This window comes from Manis pentadactyla, chromosome 11 (genome assembly GCF_030020395.1).
Source record: "Manis pentadactyla isolate mManPen7 chromosome 11, mManPen7.hap1, whole genome shotgun sequence".
NCBI classification, from domain to species: domain Eukaryota; kingdom Metazoa; phylum Chordata; class Mammalia; order Pholidota; family Manidae; genus Manis; species Manis pentadactyla.
The window spans coordinates 67,149,360-67,165,925 of NC_080029.1; the positions used below are offsets into that span (position 1 = coordinate 67,149,360).

Consider the following 16,566-nt stretch of genomic DNA (forward strand, 5'->3'; position numbering starts at 1 on the left):
TGATTAACATCTTATTATCAAATTCTTCTCTATGGACTGTATAAATGTCTCAGCATGGTCTCTATACAGACTACAAAATGTCATAGACATAAAACTGTAATCAAATCCAATATTTAATGAGCCCCTATTATATGCCAGTAACTGGGCGAAACACAAAGAGTAGAATATAGTGGTGAGCAAAACAGACTTGATCCTTGCCCCCTTGGAGTTTGTGTGCTAATTGTAGAAACAGAATGAACAAATAATAGTGCAAAAATCTACTTAAAAATTGGTACAGCTTCTCTATAGTATTAAGAGAGTATAGGCCAGTAAAGACTCTCTCCAGTCTGGGAATCACAGAGGACTTCCTTGAGGAAGTATTTGACCTAAAAGTGAAACAATAAGCAGATTAAAAACAAGGAGAAAGGGAGGACAACACTCAGGACAGAGCAGGGAAAACATGTCTGCAAGGAAATCGAAGGCCAGCACCGCTGAAGTGTGATGTGCGAGGCACAAGGTGGGGCTGGAGTGGCGGGGCCTGTGGGCCGTGTTAGGTGTCCGGGTCATATAACAGGTGCAAAGAGAAGCTATTGCAGGGTTTTTAAGCATGAGAGACCATTATGCCTATCACTGTAGTTGATGCCTTTCTTGGGACTGTAGGGTTTTAAAAACATCATGGACTGGAAAAAACTAAAAGGAATTGTCCTTATTTTGTGGGTTTTTTTTTTAGATGTACACAAATCCAGGTTCTCTGAAACCAATCATATCAGTAGTGATAGTTTTTAAGACTGTCTAAAATATTTCCAGTTCTCCCGGACACAAGGTTAGGATTTTTCTTCTCTGCAATTTGTGAGGCCATGTAACTTGTTTTGGACAATGAAATGTGAACAGAAGGGACATGTGTCACATCTAGGCAGAAGCTTTACATGCCAATTTCCCATGACCCTTTCCTCTGTCCCTGTGACAGCAAGCTTCCAGAGAGTGACTGCTTGATCAGTTTGGGTGACAGAGTAAGAATAACACAGACAAGTGTTTAAGCCAAGCCATAATGAACATGCAGCATGAGAGAAATAAACTGGTGTTGTTTTAAACCACTGAAATCTGGGGGTTGTTAATACACATAATTCTGCCCATCTTGGCTGACACAGAGGTTGGGAAAGAAAATATTAGAATTTCTATTTCTTCTTTATGATTTCCTTTTCTAATTCCTATTTTACATCTTTTATAGTGAAAATAACCTATCAATACAATAGTATATGTATACTATACATAGATACATATTATATATATATATATAAAGCTTATTAAGAAATAAATATATATATAACATCTATGCTCAAACATCATTTACTGATAAGGATGTATGATCAAAACAATTTGGAGATAACCCTCTAAATGTTTGAAATTCAGGTTTTTGGTCACTAAACTTGATTGTTACTGGTAATATGTAACTACTTCTAGTTTAAAGATAAATGCCCAAATATTGCTTCCTAGGTTATTTTGAATAAACTAATCCCACTTAACTCTATCATAAGAACTTTCTATATGTGTACCTCTTTGCTTAAAAAAAAGAGTTGTAATGAAACAGAACAGAGAGCCCAAAACAAATGCATGCATGAAAGGCACTGATTTATAGTGGTGATGGCACAGTACTGCATACTAATTGGATATCCACATGGAAACAACAAGTTGTAACACCTATATCTCACCATTCACAAAAATTAATTCTAGATGGGTTGTAGAGCTAAATGTAAAAGTAAAACAAGAACACTTCTAGAAGAAAACAGGAGAATAAACTTATAACCTCAGAGACAGGCAAAGATTTTTCAAGCAGGATGTAAAGTGGCATTAAACATAAATAAAAACTTTTTTATTAAATTGGACTACACTAAAATTAAAAACTTATCAGAAGACATAATTAAGGGAGCAAAAAGGAAAGCTACAGAGTGGGAGATGGTACCTATAATACACATCCAGATGAAGGACTTTTACCTGGAATATATAAAGAACTAAAAATCAATTTTAAAAAATCAGATAATACAATAGAGAAATGATCAAAAGACTTAACAGGCACTTCATGATATTCAAATATAAGAAAAAAAAGCTCAACTTCATTATCACCAGAGAAATGAGAATTAGAACCACAGTTAAATACCAAACATTTATGCTTAAGACCTGATTCAAATAGACGGATATCTACATGACTACAGTAACAAATGCCACATGTTGGTGAGGACATGAAGCAACTATAACAGTTTCAGTTGAGGGCAAATTGGTATAACCATTTTGTAAAACTGTTTACTAATTATCTACTTAAACTGATATATGCTTATACTGTAGCACAGTAATTATACTCAGTTATATATTAACAAAAATGTGAACATAATATTCACCAAGACATGCGCAAAAATATTTGTAAACAGCACTAATTATCACAAAATGTAAAACTACCCAAATGTCTACCAGCAGTAAAAGGGACAAGTAAGTGTGGTATATTCACATGATGGAATGCTCCACAGCAATGAGAATGAAAGAGGTAAGCTACAATCAAGAGTAGGAGTGAATCCCTCCAACATAAGTTTAAGCAGAATAAGCCACACAAAAATATATACTTATTCCATTTACATAAAGTTCACAAACAGGTGAAACTAATCTATACTATTAAATATGGGTTCCACTTTGGGGACAGTAACCAGGACATGGCACAAGGCAGGAGTTTCTGCAGTACTGGTAATATTCTGTTTCTTGAATACAATCGGTATGTTTGCTTTGTAAAAATTCATTGAGCTACACTAAGATTTTATGCCCATTTGTGTATGTATACCATACTTCAATAAAATGTTTTCTTTTAAAAAAGGTGGTCATGTAAAGAATGGCCAATAAAGAATTAAAAATAACCAAATGCTTTTTTATTGGGATCTTGTGAACCCACACACAAACCAATCGTTTTAAATAGAAAATATCCTGTAGAAACAGAGAAGGAGCAGTAAAACTAAGATGAGGTCCTTGGGAGGAACAATAACCTATTCTCACCTGACACTCAAAGGAAAAACTGAAATAAAGTCTAAACCCAGAGAAGCTGGGAAATACTGGGGTTCTAAGTATGTAGTATCTAATAATGTAGCCACTAGTCACATGTGGCTACTGAACACTTGAAATGTACTCTGAATTGAGATGTTCTGTAAGTATAAAGTGCACACTGGATATCAAAGACTCAGTATGAGTAAAAGAACATAAAATCTTTTATTCTCTTGTTGGATCTTTTGTGTCATTTTCAGATTTTGGCTATTATAAATAACGTGTCTATCAATGTTTTTATATGTGTCTTTTTTTTTTGCTAGTATTAGGTTATGTATATGTAACTTTAGTAAAAAAATGCCAAAGTTTTCAAATAGACTTCTACCAATTTACATCCCCACTTGCAGTGTATAAGATTTCCAGCTGTGACACAGCTCTGACTTTTGGTATCGTCAGTCTTTTTCCATTTTAGTAAGTATGGTGAGTGTGTAGTAGTATCTCATTGTGAACTGTTCAATTGTCAATCTGTTTATTCTGGGAACTATATTTCCTAGAATCTTCTTCCCTATATGGCTCCTCATTAAAGTTCACCACAAGTAAAGCAGCTTGAGATTTGGGAATGGAAGTGAAAGCACTGAACTCTAAAGGTTTCCTTTGGCTAGAGGTGGTGAAAGATGCAGTGGTGTAGGTCCATCCCAGTTCATCCCCATTCTTCCTGACCCCCGTGCCCAGCAATCTTCGTATTGTGGTTTTAATTTACACTGCCATAGTTCTTAATAAAGTTGAGCAAATTTTTGCATATTTGTTGGTCGTTAGTATATTCTCCTATGTAAAGTGTCTGTTTAGGCCTCTTGTGTATTTTTGCCCTTGATTATATGTTTTTTTCTCATTAAATTGTAAGAATTCCTAGTATTTTTTAAATATAATTCCTTTGTTGGTTGGTTCTTAATTTTATATTGATTTCATGTTGAAATGATAATATTTTGAATATACTGATTAAAGTATATTATTAAAAATAGCTTCACTTGTTTTTTTTTCCTACTTTTAAAAATATGGCTACTACAAAGACTTTAAAATTACATTTGTGGCTTGCATTATACTTCTATTGGACAGTGCTGCTGTAGACAATTAAAGTCTGACTACAGAACTTTTAGTAGTCCATTTAATGTTCTTTAAGGTCCCAGAAATGCACAAAAACATTTATCAGGATCTGTGATTTATGAATATTTTTAAAAATTGAACAGAAATGAAACATTTACCTTTAAGACTATACAGGGAAGATGAACTGTCAAGTTTCTCTACTTGAAATTATACCGAGTATATTAACACTCCTGTGTGTTTGGTTATCTCATTCTGTTCAGAAGCTCATAAAATAGTCACATATACTCATACATATATTTATTTAATTAAAAAGAGGAAAAAACACTTATTAAGATATTCAGTCTGTGTGGCAGACAACTATTTCAGCACATGGGTTATGCTGGGAGAAAATTTAAAAGAGAACCTGAGTGTTGATATTAAAAAGATTTTTTTTAAGTGCCTAGTTTTTTTAAGAGAAATCCTTTGTAATCAGTGAGTTTTGAATAGGGGCAGCTAATATAATAAGGAAGAACATTAGAATATCCATATTACAGTTTTATTCATGAAAAATTCCCAAATAGGAAAGAATTCAAGTCTACATGACCACCTCTTACCCCTCAAAAAGCCTTTATTGTGTGAATAATTTGTTATTAAGCTATTTGTTGTTTATTGTAGAGCTATTTTGCTTATCCTTTTTTAGCAGAAACATAAGAAAACAGAAGCTTTCCCATAGCTTAATTTACATAATTCCATGGAGATGCAGCTGTAAGCATGCTCAATCATGTTTTTAATGTCTCATCAAAGTCTCATAAAATCCTTTTTTTCTTTTACTTCAGCTAGTTTTACTGGAAGTAAATGCTACATGCCTGCCTAGCATCAGCCACCACAAACTTTTTATATGGCACTTTTACTTTATTCCAACCCATCATTGGCTCAGAAAGGTACTTCCGTTATTAACTTTTAAAAAATTGACTCTTGAAATATCAACATTGTTCTGAAATACTGGATTTTTGTGTCTAAATGTACTGGATTAAGCAGTCTCAAAGGCCTCAATTTTAATTTCTTTTTGGCATTTTAAACCCAGATTCGGGTAAGTACAAGCAAGATTTTTAAGCAACTATAGTCCATTTTCTCAAGGTTACAATCAGGTTAACTTCTTGCTGACTAGAAATTGTCACAAGGATTAAAAGCTATGATATAAAAACAAAATGAGGAGTAAAACCTCCCTATTAAATAGAGAATGAATAGTAACTGAAATAGATTGGATTCATAAGTGCTTTTCTATTCTCCATTAGCCTTGAACCAGTTTTAGTGTATTCCTTGAAGCTTGTGTACAGATACTACAGTTTAAAAAAATGAGATGGGAGTTCTTGTCTTCTCTTTCGGAAGTAGTCTCTTATAGAAAGAACAATGAATGGGGAGGTCTGCATCCATGTTCCTCTCAGGGACCAACTAACAAGCTGAGGTACATGAGGTACAACTCCACTACCCTATGACTTGAATTCTAAAATGAGGGCTTATAATGATCTCTAAAATCTACCACTGTAACAATAATATGCAGAGCTATCCTTCACAGTACCATGTGCTAAAGATCTATGCTAAGTACTGTGTGTATAATCTCATTTAACTACCACAGTGACCTAATGAGGGGGATCACAAAATACTGAAAACTAAATTATTTGCTCAGGATTACACAGTTAGTATTTAACAGACAAAATTCAAAGAAGGTGGATCACTGGGTTGTATGTGGAAGTCACCAAACAAGATGACAAGTTAATGGACTACAGGATTTTGTTCATGGAACAAGATAGCCTAAAACAGTTTAGTGGGTCAATTTGGCATAAGAATTAGAAGGACAGTTATAAGGGAAGGCCTTATTTAAACCATCTTTACCACTCTTTGCTCCACTAGAGTCTTACTCTTCATTCCCTTTTGCTGCCATGGAACTCCCTTTCCCCTTAACAACCTCACTGTATGTCTCTTGGCTGTCAAAAGAACCCATGGCCCCTTAACTCCTCCCCATTTTTCAACCTACCAGTTTGTTATCTTCACTTGCCACTAGATAATCAGAACCCCAATAGTAAGCAAATTAAATGGAGACCCCTCTCATTCCCTGGAATCTCTCACTATGTTTTATTCCATGACATCTGCATTATTAAACTTCCATCCAGAGAGAGGAAAAAGATAGCAGTGTGAGAAGTGAGGCAGAAAGCTCCCAAGATCCCATAAAACACAAAAATACAGCAAATACAACTAACCCTGAAAAAGCAACCTGAAGACTGCAGAACTGACTCTTACCTCTGGGGGAAAGAAAAGACCTCACAGAAAAGGGTAAAGTAGCAAAGCCACAGTCCAGCAGGACCAAAGCCCTCCTCCCACCCTGGCCCACAGGCAGGAGGAAGAGAAATGGAGCGGGGAAGGAACAGAAGACCAGGACTGCTGAACACCCAGCTCTGCAGATCTTCTCTGGAAGTACAAACCCACATTATGTGGTGCTCTGGAGATTAGTGGTGTTGGAAAGGAGGAGGAGGCTCTGTGCTATGCCCATGTAGCTGCCGTAGGCAGGTCCACCCTCTGGCTGGCTTGGTGTCATGATGGGGCAGCAGGAGAGTGGAACAGTCAGAGATGAGTGGAACAGTCAGAGAGACTGAGATTTCAGCTGCTTGTGGAGAGCACAAGATGTCCTCCTGGGAAAAAAAGAAAGGTGGGCACATTGAAAGACTTTCCAGCAGTGAGACTATAAAAGGGCAAAGATTACACAGAGGTCACTACATAGGAGAAAGGGCAGGTGGATAAAATCATCCCAGCATGATCAGCCTAGCAGGTTGGGAATTCTCAGAAGCTTCAGTGTCTCCATCCCTCTGGCTGGCAATACAACCCCAAGACCCCACACTGCAGTAGGCAGCCTGCCACTCCTACCTCCTGGTAGACACTAGTCCCACTCTCCTACTGTCCCACCATGATGCCAAGACAGACAGAGGGTGGACCTGCCTATGGCAGCTACAGGGGCATAGCACAGAGACTCGTCCTTGGCAGGAAAGGTGAGCATTATAGCCAGAAAGACAGGAAAGAGCTCTTCCTTCTGGCAGGCACTGGTTCCACTCACCTGCAACCCCGACCATTGCTGCAGGTGCTCAGCAGCTCCAGAAGTAGAACTTCTAGGCACTGAATGGCACCAAAGTTATTATTCCATAGAACACACTAAAAAAAATGAAACAGCAAAAGAATCTTGTCCAAACAAAACCATAGGAAAACAATGCCAGAAAGAGGGCTTAATGAAACTGAAATCACCGATCTTCTGGATAAAGATTTCAAAATAAAAGTCATAAACATGCTCATGGAGCTACAGAAAAATATTCAAGATATCAGGAGGACTTCAAGAAAGAAATAAAAACTTTGAAAAATACGGTATCTGAAATAAAACATACAATGGAGGCATTTAAGAGTAATTTAGATGAGGTAGAGGAGATAGTAAATGAAATAGAGATTAGAGAACAGGAAAACAAAGAAGCTGAGACACAGAGAGAAAAAAGGATCTCTAGGAATGAAAGAATATTGAGAGAACTGTGTGACAAATCCAAATGGAACAATATTCACATTATAGGGGTTCCAGAAAAAGAGAGAGAAAAAGGGATAGAAAGTCTCTTTGAGGAAATAATTGCTGAAAACATCCCCCATCTGTGAAAGGAAATAGTCTCTCAGGTCGGGAAAGTGCAGACAGAGGTTTCCCAACACAAGAAACCCTAAGAAGACAACACCAAGACATATAATAATTAAAATGGCAAAGATCAAGGACAAGGACAGAATACTGAAAGCAGAGAAAGAAAAAAGATCACTTATAAAGGAAACTCCATCAGCCTATCATCAGACTTCTTAGCAGAAACCTTACAGGCCAGAAAGGAGTGGCATGATATATTTAATGCAATGAAACAGAAGGGCCTCCAACCAAGAATACTCCACCCAACAAGATTAACATTTAAATTTGAAGCAGGGATTAAATTATTTCCAGATAAGCAAAAGTTGAGGGAATTTACCACCCTCAAACTGTCTCTACAGTATACCTTAAATGGACTGCTATAGATGGAAGTGCTCCTAAGGATAAATAACTGGCACCAGAGAAAATCAAACTACAGTAAAGGAAGTAGACCAATTAATTACTAAGCAAATGCAAAATTAACTCAACTACCCCCAAAGTCAGTCAGGGGATACACAAACAGTAAAGAATATGACAAATAATGTATAAAGAGCGGCAGAGGAAGAAGAAGGAGAATGGAGGAAAAAAAAGAACCTTTAGATTATGTTTGAAATAGCATAGTAAGTGAGTTAAGATAGACTGTTAAATAGTAAGGAAGCTAATGCTGAAGCTGTTAATCACAAAACGAAAGCCTACAATGGCAATAAGGATATACCTATAGATAATCACCCTAAATGTAAATGGACTGAATGCACCAATAAAAAGACAAAGAGTTAAAGAATGGATTAAAAAACAAGACCCGTCTATATGCTGCCTACAAGAGACTCACTTCAAACCCAAAGACCTACACAGACTAAAAGTGAAGGGATGGAAAAAGATATTTCATAAAAATAATAGGGAGAAAAAAGCAGGAGTAGCAGCACTTAGATCAGACAAAATAGATTCCAAAACAAAGAAAGTGACAAGAGGCATGGAGGGACATTACATAATGATAAAGGGGTCCATCCAACAAAAGGATATAACCATTATAAATCTATCCACCCAATATAGGAACACTTAACATAAAACATGTACTAACAGAATTAAAGGGGGAAACAGAGTAAAACACATTCGTTTTAGATGACTTTAACACACCACTCATAAAAAAAGACAAATCAATCAGACAGAAAATAAGTAAGGAGACAGAGACACTGAACAACACATTAGAACAGATGGACCTACCAGACAGCTACAGAACACTCCATCCAAAAGCAGCAGGATACACATTCTTTCCAAGTGTACATGGAATGTTTTCCAAAATACATCATGAACTAGGCTACAAAAAGAGCCTCAGTAAATTAAAAAAGATTGAAACTGTGCCAACCAGTTCCTCAGACAGGAAAGGTATGAAGCTAGAAATAAAATATGCAAAGAAAACAAAAAAGCCCACAAACACATGCTTCTAAATAATCAATGGGTCAACGACCAAATAAAAAGAGAGATCAGGCAATATATGGAGACAAATGAAAACAACATCTCATCACCCTAGAATCTGTGGGACATGGTGAAGGCAGTTCTAAGAGGAAAGTATATAGCAATACAGGCTTTCCTCAAGAAAGAAAAACAACCCCAAATGAACAGTCTAAACTCACAATTAATGAAACTAGAAAAGAACAAATGAGGCCCAAAGGCAGTAGAAAGAGGGATATAATAAAGACCAGAGCAGAAATAAATAAAATTGAGAAGAATAAAACAATAGAAGAATAAATGAAACCAGGAGCTGGGTCTTTGAGAAAATAAACAAAATAGATAAACCCCGAGACAGACTTATCAAGAAAAAAAGAGAGTGTATACACATAAAGAGAATCATAAATGAGAAGGGAAAAATCACTATGGACACCATGGAAATAAAAAGAAAATTAGAGAATACTATGAAAAATTATATGTCAACAAATTGGACAACTTAGAAGAAATGGACAACTTTCTAGAATAATACAACCTTCCAAGGCTGACTCAGGAAGAAACAGAAAACCTGAACAGACCGATTACCAGCAATGAAATTGAATTGTAATTTTAAAAAACTACCTAAGAAAAAACTCCTGGACCAGATGGCTTCACTGCTAAATTTCATCAAACATTTAGAGAAGACCTAATACCCATTCTCCTTAAAGTTTTCCAAAAAGTAGAAGAGGATGGAATACTTCCAAACTCATTCTATGAGGCCAGCATCACTATAATATCAAAACCAGGCAAAGACACCACAAAAAAGAAAATTAGAGATCAATATCCCTTATAAACATAGATGCAAAATCCTTAACAAATCCTCAGCAAACAGAATTCAAAAATACATCAAGATGGTCTACATCGCTAATCATCAGGAATATGCAAATTAAAACCACAATGAGGTGTCACCTCACACCAGTTAGGATGGCTAACACCCAAAAGACAAGAAACAGCAAATGCTGGCCAGGATGTGGAGAAAGCAGAACCCTCGTACACCATTGGTGGGAATGTCAGTTAGTTCAGCCATTCTGGAAAGCAATATGGAGGTTTTCCAAAAACTAAAAAAAGAAATGCCATTTGACCCAGGAATTCCACTTCTAAGAATTTACCCAAAGAAAACAAGATCCCTGATTCAAAAAGACCTATAGGTACCCTTATGTTTATTGCAGCACTATTTACAATAGCCAAAATATGGAAGCAACCTAAATGTCCATCAGTAGATGAATGGATAAAGAAGGTGTGGTACATATACACAATGGAATATTATTCAGCCATAAGAAGAAAACAAATCCTACCATTTGCAACAACATGTATGGAGCTAGAGGTTATTATGCTCAGTGAAATAAGCCAGGTGGAGAAAGACAAGTACCAAATGATTTCACTCATTTGTAGAGTATAACAATGAAGCAAAACTGAAGGAACAAAACAGCAGCAGACTCACAGACTCCAAGAAGGGACTAGCAATTACCAAAGGGAAGGGGTTGGGGAGCGAGGGAGGGAGAAGGGGATTAAGGGGCACTATAATTACCAATCACAATAAAGTTACGTTACAGGGAAAGCAGTACAGCACCGAGAAGACAAGTAATGACTCCATAGCATCTTACTACACTGATGGGCAGGGATTGCAATGGGGGAAGGTGGTGGGTGAAGACTTGATAATATGGGTGAATGTTGAAACCACAGGGTTGTTCATGTGAAACCTTCATAAGACTGTATATCAATGACACTTTAATTAAAAAAAACAAAACTTCAGTCCTCGATAATTCACAGAAATAGCAATTAAGACTGTGAGCTTTTGATGACAGACTGTGATGGCCCAGATGCCTATTGAAAAGATGGGCAGCCTTATGTGAGTGATTTGATCTTCTGTACCATGGTTTCCTCAACTGCAAAACTGGGAATATAATGTTATCTACCTCATGGGGTTGCTGTGAGCATTAGATTAGTTTAATTCATGTAGCTCATAACAAACAGCATTCTGGTTTAAAGCACACATGGATTTCTGAGAGATTCTGAAAAAAAGACAAATGAGCACATACCTCTTTGGTCTCTGAGATGTAATTATGACTAAGATGCAGAATGCTACCAGTATTATAAAGGTTATCACTGAAGAAAAGTCATTTTTCTAAAAATGGAAAAATTACCCAATTTGAAGAAGGAAGTCACAGGTGACATGGCATGTGCAAACTAGTTAATATGTGTTCCTAGAAAGAATTCAAACTGAACTTTGCAAGGCCTCCAAAGCCAATAATAAAAGATTCTTCAAATACATCAAGGGTATTATACTTCCCAGAGAATTAAGTGAGACTATTTGATGATCATAGAGGAAACCCTATGCTCAAGGATGAAAAGGAGAGAATAAATTGTATCACTTGTCTCTATTTTCATGTAAGACTACCTATTCCTAGGTTGTTTTTAAGGCAGGTAGGCTTGAGGTATTAAATAATTTAGAATTTTGGGGGTTAAACAGACAAACTAGATGCTGAAAAAGCTCCAAGACAGATATCATGAACAATGAATTCTGAAGGCATTCAAGGGAGCAGGTGTGGAACTCCTGGGCTAAAATGGATTACTACTGCCATAAATGGTTTTTCTTCCAGAAAATAATAAGCCACAATTCTGATCCTCATCGCTAAGAACAACTTAGAGGGTCTTTGGTAATGAAAATGGAAAACAATGGAAAATACAAAGAAAACATTGATAAGAGTCACCTATTTTAGGTTCTAAGATCATGTAATTTTTTTAGAAGGCAATATAATCATTAACTCCTCTAATTAAACATTTAAAAGTTCCATTTTACAGTAGGAGTTTTTGTTTGATTTTTATCAGCAGGAAAAGTAAAATTTCTCTTTCATAAAATATTTGCAAGGCTAAAATAGTTTCAGAATTTTCAGAATTATTTAAAAGGAAAAAAAAATAAGTTCAGTGACCAGCATTAGAATTTAATCTGTATTTGCTGCCAGGAACACTGTAGCATAGACAGCTACTGTTCTCTGAGCCCTGTGGCCTCATCTTCCTTGACACTAAGCTAATTTACTTATCTTGGGCTCCTTCAGAAACCAGACATGTGATCATGAGACTGAGGTTTGGTGAAATGGGTATATAAGTACATATGCTAGGTCTATACCAATCTCCATGTACATGCCTCTGTGCTCTCTTTCCCTATAGTGTGGCTCAAATGAGGATGGTTCCAAAGGTGGCCTTAGAAGTCACATTTGAATATGGCAGAGGCTCCAACAGCCTAAATGACTTTATGGAAGAAGGCCACTTGCTCACCTGTTCATCTACTTAGTACTGTTACAAGAGTAAGAAGTAAATTTTACTATATTTGCATCATTCTGTATTTTGAGGTCCATTTGTGATAGCAATTTGCCTACATTGAATATGTTAAATAAAGCAGATGCAAATCTTAAATAAAGCAGAATTTTAGATTCTAAATAAGTTCAGCAACTTAATAAATCTTCATGATGAGAACAGTTCAGGCTCAACTAAAACACTCAAGGAATGGGGAAATTTCAAAGACACTATTCATTTAAATTAAAAAAATTTTCTTGTTAGCAAATAGAGGGACTAGTAAAATACACAGGCCAAATACATAAACATCTATGAATTATAAATTTATCTGTTTAATTATAATATTCTAAAAGCAATTATAAGCAACATTAATTATATGACACTATACGATTTATATGTTTAGATTGTGCCAAATACTGTACAAAGTGAAAGAGCTGGGATTTAAACTCTAACATTCAGACTCCTGAGCTAACTCTCTTGACTACTACGTAAAAATGTCTCTATAAGTAGTATCCGACTGCCCAAAAAATTGTAATAAAATTTATAAATTTATTTTGCAACCATAAAAGAGGTTATGTGTTTAAAGAATGTAGTTCTGTAAGTGCTGAAAAAAATATCTGTGTACAAGAGACTACAAATATACAAATAATAAATCTGGTTCTGTGAGGAGAAGGGATGGTCACATATATCATATGATCTGAGTAGCACTAAAAAGGCCAACACCAAATCATTTTCTCTACCAGTCTCTTCCCTGGCAAACAGTTCCAAATCACAACCCTCATAGAAATTAAGGGCAGGGATTCATAGCTGAGAATCTAACCTCTTATTTCTAGTTTACTGTCATCTTGAGCAAAAAACTAGCTCCTAGTAGATTTATTAATGGCAGCATAACTCTCAAAATCTCTTTGACTTCTGCCTTTTTTTTTCTAACTACCTACCCTATATATTTGATTACCAAGTCTGTCCATTCTTTCTCCAAAATGTCAATTACATCTATTCCCCTTTCCATTTTCATTGCCATTATTCTAGATTAGACCCTTTCTATCACCTACACTAGTGTTTTTCTAACTTATTAAAACTATCTTATGATAAGAGAAATATTTCATATGTTGATCCAATACAAATATACACACACATGTGTTTATAACTGAGACTGTATCTTTATAAAATAATACTTAACTCTTCCAAGAGCAGTTTATCCTGATATTGTTTAAAACCTTTGGTTACATCTCTCACTGAACTCATTTCATGATTCACTGGTGGGTCACAACCTGCAGTGTGAATAACTGACAACTGCAAATGTTTCTTACTGCGTCCACATTCTCCTGGCTCCTGTCCTTTCTATTCATTTCCACCACATTAAATATTTTTAAAGCTCCATTCTAATTATGTTAGATGCTTCCTATACAGCATTCCTTATGTGTTAGCCCAGTGTTTCAAGCTCTACCAAACCTAGGCCTAGCATAAAAATACCCCAACATATTATTTCAATTAAAGACAAACTGAACCACAAATACAACTTGTGATCTCCTGATTCTTTTCAGACTGAATTTTCTGTCTCCCAGTTTCCTGATAGGTCTATGAAAATCCTATTCTACTCATTCATTCAGTATATATTTAGGGAGCAGTTCTATGTTCTATGCACAGAGGGAGGTAAGTGGTTCCTGCACTCACAGAGCTTACAGTATGGCACCAGCCACGTAAAAGTACTGACCAATGTGGGAACAGTTACAAAATGGTATTATTGGATTATATACTAGAAAGAGCTTACCTAACAGGATCAGGGCAACTCTTTCAAAGAAAGAGCCATTTAATCCAAGTACCAAAAGATAAAAAGGAGCTAGCCTGTGAAAAAGGAGAGTAAAGAGTTCTTAGGTGGGGAAATAGCATTCTGAGGGCTGTAAAGAGAGAAACATACAAATCTAAAAGAAGTGGAATATGACCAGTTTAGCTGTAGCAGAGAGAATACAAGGCAAAGAGGCCTATGAGCTGGAGACAAAGGGAATAGCAGATTGTGGATGGCATTATATCAGAGGTCCAATGGCAGTACAGCAAGTACTTATCAGATGCCTGCTAAACACCGGGTAACTGAATATTTAAGGATATTTAAGGCATGTTTCCTTGTCCTTCAGGAACTCACATTCTTCTGTGAAGACTGATAGGTAAACCCAGAGAAAGAATTATTAACCTTTCCTGGCAGTTTGAGAAAAGCTTCCTAGAGGAAGCAATGCCTGAGCAGGAATTTAAAAATTGAATATGAGTTCCCAAGCTGACAATGGCTTATCAGACAAGGGACCAGCATGTGCAAAATTAAAAGGACATGAAAAAAAAAAGCATGACTTTTCCATGAAAGCTCTTATTGATAGCCCAGAGAAGAAAGTGTTCTCATGTTCCTAAGAATTTAGGGTCCCTGCAACATAATGGAGTTAGGTTAGGGGACAAAAAGGCACTTAAATAAAAAGGCTGTATCTTCCTTTTTTTTGAATCACCTAAGGAGCTTATCACAGTGTTTTGCTTATAGAAGACACTCAGTATCAGTAAATATATATTTGTAGAATAAATGAATAACTATTTTATTGAATTAAAATTAACAAAGCTTTCCCTTATGTACAGAAGGAAGAGAAGAAATATGCCTTACCATACTTTTCAGGAGCAGGGAATTACCTAAGTAGGAAGGGCTGCATAGTAAAATCCCTGTGACTCCAAAAGTTTAAATGGGAGGGGAAGGGCTCCAAATCAAGGGACCTGGGCCTCCCTTGTAAAATAAGGCAGCAAAATGGCAAGAATGATGCAACACATAAAGTAGTCACCATTAAAAATGTGTTAGGTTGAAAAAATTTGTTATTTTTTTAAAAAACTATCTACAAATATTGAGACAATCAAGGATTTGGCAGAGTTGATACCACTTCAAGCAGAGAACAGAGAATTTAACAGTTCATCTTTTTTTCACCTTCCCTATCTGGGCCTTCAGGTTTCAGAAATCATTTAAATAAACTTCAGAATGTTCTCGCAGACATTACTAAACTCTGTCCATACCAATGAATTCCAATGACATCATTGTTTCCATGGTAACTAATGTACTTCAAAAGGGGAAAAAACAGAGAGCAGAACTAAAAACCAGGAAAAAAATGGAATGAAGTGGTAAACAAAGCATAACATTCTGCTTTGCATTTATGGGACACTTTCTAATTTCAAATGCTTTACCATTACTTAGACTCCAAGGCTCTTAAGTGCCAGAGGACCTCAGAGGTCATCAAATCCACATCCCATACATAGCTGGGATTCCCTTTACACTGTAGCTAAATGTAAATTGCTTTTTTTCAACTGCTCATAGAGCTCATTCACTTGCACAGATTACTGGGCACCTATTCTGTTCTGCAGGTTTAAGAGATGACTAAGGCATTCCACCCCCTTTCAAAATTTTTGCTGTGTAGAGGGCAAATAATTCAAACATGGGGGTGAGAAAGAGGGCTACAATAAAAGATACAGGATGATGTCAAAAAAGTCAACTGGGGATTATGCATTTCCAATGACTTTTGTTTCCGCTTCACTTTAGCCCCACACACCCATGACCAACCACATCCTGGACCTTATCATGACCCAGAACAGTTTAAACTTTGCAAACTTAAACTCCAACATTAACTTGTTGATCATGAACAGCTCTTTCACTCTTCAACTAATCCTGCACTACTCCTATGAGCTTTAATGCAGCCCAAGATAATTCACTTGCAATACTTCCTCACAATGCTGGTATCCTCAACTTTTATCCTTCAGCGGCACCCACCTAGCAATAGCCTAACCTGGATCTCATGACAATCCCTCTTCCCACTGTTGAGAGCCATAAGGATTCTCTATCCTACCCTTTGTCCTACAGAAAAATCTGTCAGAACAGTTATGAGACTGCCACTCCACTTATAAGGCAGTAAGTCTCAAGTGCTACAGGTAAGTGAGATAAGTGAATAATTTCATAAGGACTGAAAGGTATATATACTGAATTTGGCAACTAAGGTCATTAGACC

The 16,566-nt window shown here is 36.3% G+C and overlaps 1 protein-coding gene across 8 annotated transcripts in view; it reads right to left on the bottom strand.

Moving 5' to 3' along the window:
* The window catches only part of NUBPL (NUBP iron-sulfur cluster assembly factor, mitochondrial), a 256,075-nt gene that overhangs the window by 15,910 nt on the left and 223,599 nt on the right, over window positions 1-16,566 (bottom strand). Inside the window, exon 10 of one of the 8 annotated variants that reach the window (XM_057488512.1) lies at window positions 7,165-7,278. The exons of the other annotated variants lie outside the window; for them this stretch is intronic. Within the exon in view, the coding sequence (XP_057344495.1) occupies window positions 7,180-7,278 (99 nt within the window). The 3' untranslated portion in view covers window positions 7,165-7,179. Of the gene's footprint in view, window positions 1-7,164; window positions 7,279-16,566 lie in introns of those variants that run through there. 8 annotated transcript variants of the gene reach the window in all.